This window comes from Atta colombica, unplaced genomic scaffold (genome assembly GCF_001594045.1).
Source record: "Atta colombica isolate Treedump-2 unplaced genomic scaffold, Acol1.0 scaffold198, whole genome shotgun sequence".
NCBI lineage: Eukaryota > Metazoa > Arthropoda > Insecta > Hymenoptera > Formicidae > Atta > Atta colombica.
Genome location: NW_017259291.1, coordinates 2,544,158 through 2,547,666, shown reverse-complemented (window position 1 = coordinate 2,547,666; position 3,509 = coordinate 2,544,158). Strand labels below are relative to the sequence as shown.

At 39.4% G+C, this 3,509-nt stretch overlaps 1 protein-coding gene across 2 annotated transcripts in view; it reads right to left on the bottom strand.

Moving 5' to 3' along the window:
* Positions 1 to 2,690, bottom strand: part of LOC108687044 (monocarboxylate transporter 3) — a 25,833-nt gene extending 23,143 nt beyond the window's left edge. The window contains exon 1 of one of the 2 annotated variants that reach the window (XM_018192638.1): positions 2,295 to 2,690. In XM_018192638.1, the coding sequence (XP_018048127.1) occupies positions 2,295 to 2,393 (99 nt within the window). In that variant the 5' untranslated portion in view covers positions 2,394 to 2,690. The remainder of the gene's footprint in view (positions 1 to 2,294) is intronic. The other variant, XM_018192637.1, reaches the window with a different exon arrangement.
* Positions 2,691 to 3,509: the final 819 nt, after the last annotated feature.

Genomic DNA, 3,509 nt, shown 5'->3' with positions numbered 1-3,509 from the left:
CTCTCTCTCTCTCTCTCTCTCTCTCTCTCTCTCTCTCTCTCTCTCTCTCTCTCTCTCTTCCTTCCCTCTCAGTCGCACCCTCCCGCACTCTTTCGCCCTGTCGCTCGTCTAAACGCGATCGGCGGCGCGTTATTCACCGGTATGTGTTCATGCGTTCACAAAGCAGTTGAACCACAGTTGGCGACGAGTACAAAGTTCTGCATGATATAATTTATTTAGAGCGTTCTCAAAATCGATTTCCCGAGCACGATCTGTTTCTCTCTCTCTTTCTCAAATTATTATGACGTGTGAGATTATCTAGTCACATGTGAATAATTACGGTAATTATGGTACCTAGAGCCAGTACGCGAACTCTAATGACTTTGATTATAAAAAACGTAATGTATAGAACAGATGTACATCAGGATGTCAGAATACGTCAGAAACTTCATTCACGGATTCTTCGATTGAATCGACGTGCATCTTCTGTTACAAAGAGATTTAGCATTGAAAGATAAGATGTCTAAATATAGACAATGACATCCAACTACATTTTTGTTGAGTAAAAATCGATTGGAAATCTGCCAAGAAATCTATGCATTGAAGAATAATGCATGGAAAGAGAGAAAAGTAGTCCTGTAGGCTATTTCACGCAATGCCATGTTTCACCTGCATGTCGATTTGAATCTTGTCGCAATGCTGTTGAAACGTGCCAAATTTCAAAATGCAAGAGCGAATTAATAGTTCGCATTAAATCACGATGAGCGATAACGTAATAATTTCGAAGGAACGACAAAGTTTCGTCCGGTGAGATTAACAAGGGAGAAAATTGCAAGTGTTCTTCGTCACGATCTATACATGTGCATGATTCGAGCCATGGAACTTCTATACATATATTATTTTAATTATTGCACACGGTAATACCGACGTTTTACTGACGCGATATGTACCGGCGTTAACCGCGATAACGATATCTAATGCGATATTACCGCAACGTGTTTGCAGGAATCAAATGATTCCCATTCTCATTGAAAACTTGTAAGAAATGTGAATATTATTTATGTTGAATATAGTTGTTTCATATATACTTTCAGAGTGTAATCCGTATATCTTAATAATCGATGATATGAATAATAAAAATGATCTGTGAAGGCATTGCTAAAAATATACTTGACTTGAGAGATTACAAAAATTGAATTTTTCATGAAGTGAAGCAACAGATAAAAATATCATTTAAATTTTCTAGGTTTATATAAATTACAAAGACTTAAAACAAATTTAACTCCCTAGAAAAACAAGCAAAGTTTTAAGAGAATAATCGACCAAAACATCCTGCCGCATTAATATTGGATCGTTATTTAACACTGATTAAAATAATGAATCAGGATTATATGTATGTTAAAATAAAATAAAGAATACAAATGTATGGATTGTGTCTATTTTTTGTTAATCTGCTATAATTAAAGCCGATGCAACATCGTATTTTATTAATTTTTATCTATATGGATTTGAACAAACCGGAGAAATCAAATACTCTTAATATATTTTAGAATATATTTTAGAGTTTAATAAATATAATCTTTCTATGCAACTCTCATATTACAGTTTTACAATTCCAGATTACCGATACAACGTAAACCGCAATAAAAATAACAGAAATTTATTCTATTTACGACTCGTAAATAGAATAGCATTACAAAATCGCATACAGTAGAGTGTATTTATATCTGTCTATCGATAGTCGCGGAAAAAAGCTTTTCTGCACAGAAAGAACAGTTTTGCTAAAATATTTAGCTAAATATGGATCTGAAAAGAATTTTGTTTGAATCATCAAAATAATTATGTAGAACGTAAACTGTTATTAGAATGTTAAAATTTTTTGCAGTCTTTTTCTCATCTAAGTGTTCTTCCAGTTTTCTATTATTATCAATGATCCAACAACACAACACAACGCACAAAATTATTTCCTATATTTAACTAAATTTTTAAATATTTCAACAAAATATTTCAACAAAATCATTTCGTCCAAAATCATGTAATGAAAAGGATAAGAAAAGATAAAGATATCCTTTATCTTATCTAGGAGAATCAGGATATTATGGAGTTTTTACAATAATGTAAATCCAGATACGGTAAATGCTAAAGTTACATTATCCTTTTCTTCATTAATTGTTAAGAAGAAGTTAACCTGAGTTTAGCGTTCACTGTATCTGGATAAATGGTATTGCAAAAACTCCCTATTGTCTTGAAAGAAAAGAAAAGAAAATGAAGAAAAAAATCAAAAGCAAATGGAAGCTTAAAACAGAGAAACTTACGACATTATTCGCCACGATCGTAGGATTCGGATGTATCTGTAGGCCGTAATCATCGCCGATCTGCTCGCCGATTTGCTCGCGGCTGGTGGCGGGGCCCATTTCAGCGCCTCCCAGACGAGGGACGGGGCCCGACTTCCGTCGAAACCGAAGCGCTGGTGGCACCTAACCGACCGATCGACCGATTCCTCAGATCGGCGTAGCCCTCCCACCGATGACTTACGATGCCTCCATCGGCGTCAGCCGGGCAGGAACCCTACGGAACTCAGCTTCCTCGGTCATGTCTACGTCCATTTGCCTCGCAAGGAACGATCGAGAGAATCGATCGTGCGAAGACGATCGAAATGTGCGAAACACGCGCTTGTCCCTCTTCTTTCTCTTGCACCCTTTGAGAGATTGTCGTCCACCGGCGTTTGAGAGCTTAGCGCTTGCAAATCCGGCGGTGACAAGTTTTAGGATCTTACGTAGATCTTACGTTTCTCATCGTGATAATTCGAAGTACTTACGGACGAACCTTTATCTGTCACTATTTGCACGGCAACGTTTGAGGATGGTTTCCGAAGTGACATCGAATCAGGCCAACCTCGTCGATATCTCGACTGGCCTGCGCTAGCTTCGACAATAGTAGACATATGTAAAACATATGACCACCAATTGTCTTCCTATAAATCTTCGAAATTTTCAACCTTCTTCAGAAACAATGATAATAGTTTGTTGTTATCGCAGCACAAATCCTTCGTAAATTCTTTGTAGATTCTAGAAAGTTACTAAAAGCTCTTCGGTCACGTTACGATACCCTACCGGCATGGATATTTCACGAGGAAAAACTTTGTCGATAGTCTCTTGGGTCACTGGTTCACCGGTGTGTCCGCCTCCCACGACGATCGATCGCGCCCGTTTTTCCTGAGTGCTACCAAGAAACGTTGGTACCGACGTCTCGACGAGGACGACGACCACGACTTGTCGCACACACCCACCGGCCGGCTCCGGGTTGCACCGCGAGGAGGAAAGAACTCGCGAGGCGCGATCGCGGAGTAAAGTATCGGCGATAAATCGGGGAGAAGTCGGAATTTTGGACTACGCGAAGATAAAAAAGAGGAAGGCCGGAAAAGAGAGGTCTCCCCCTCGCCAGGCAGAAGAAATTTCCTCTCGCCAGCAGGCTCTACCCCACCGCGAGTGGGTAGCGCCGCGGCGCCCCAGGATCAATAAAACGACCGC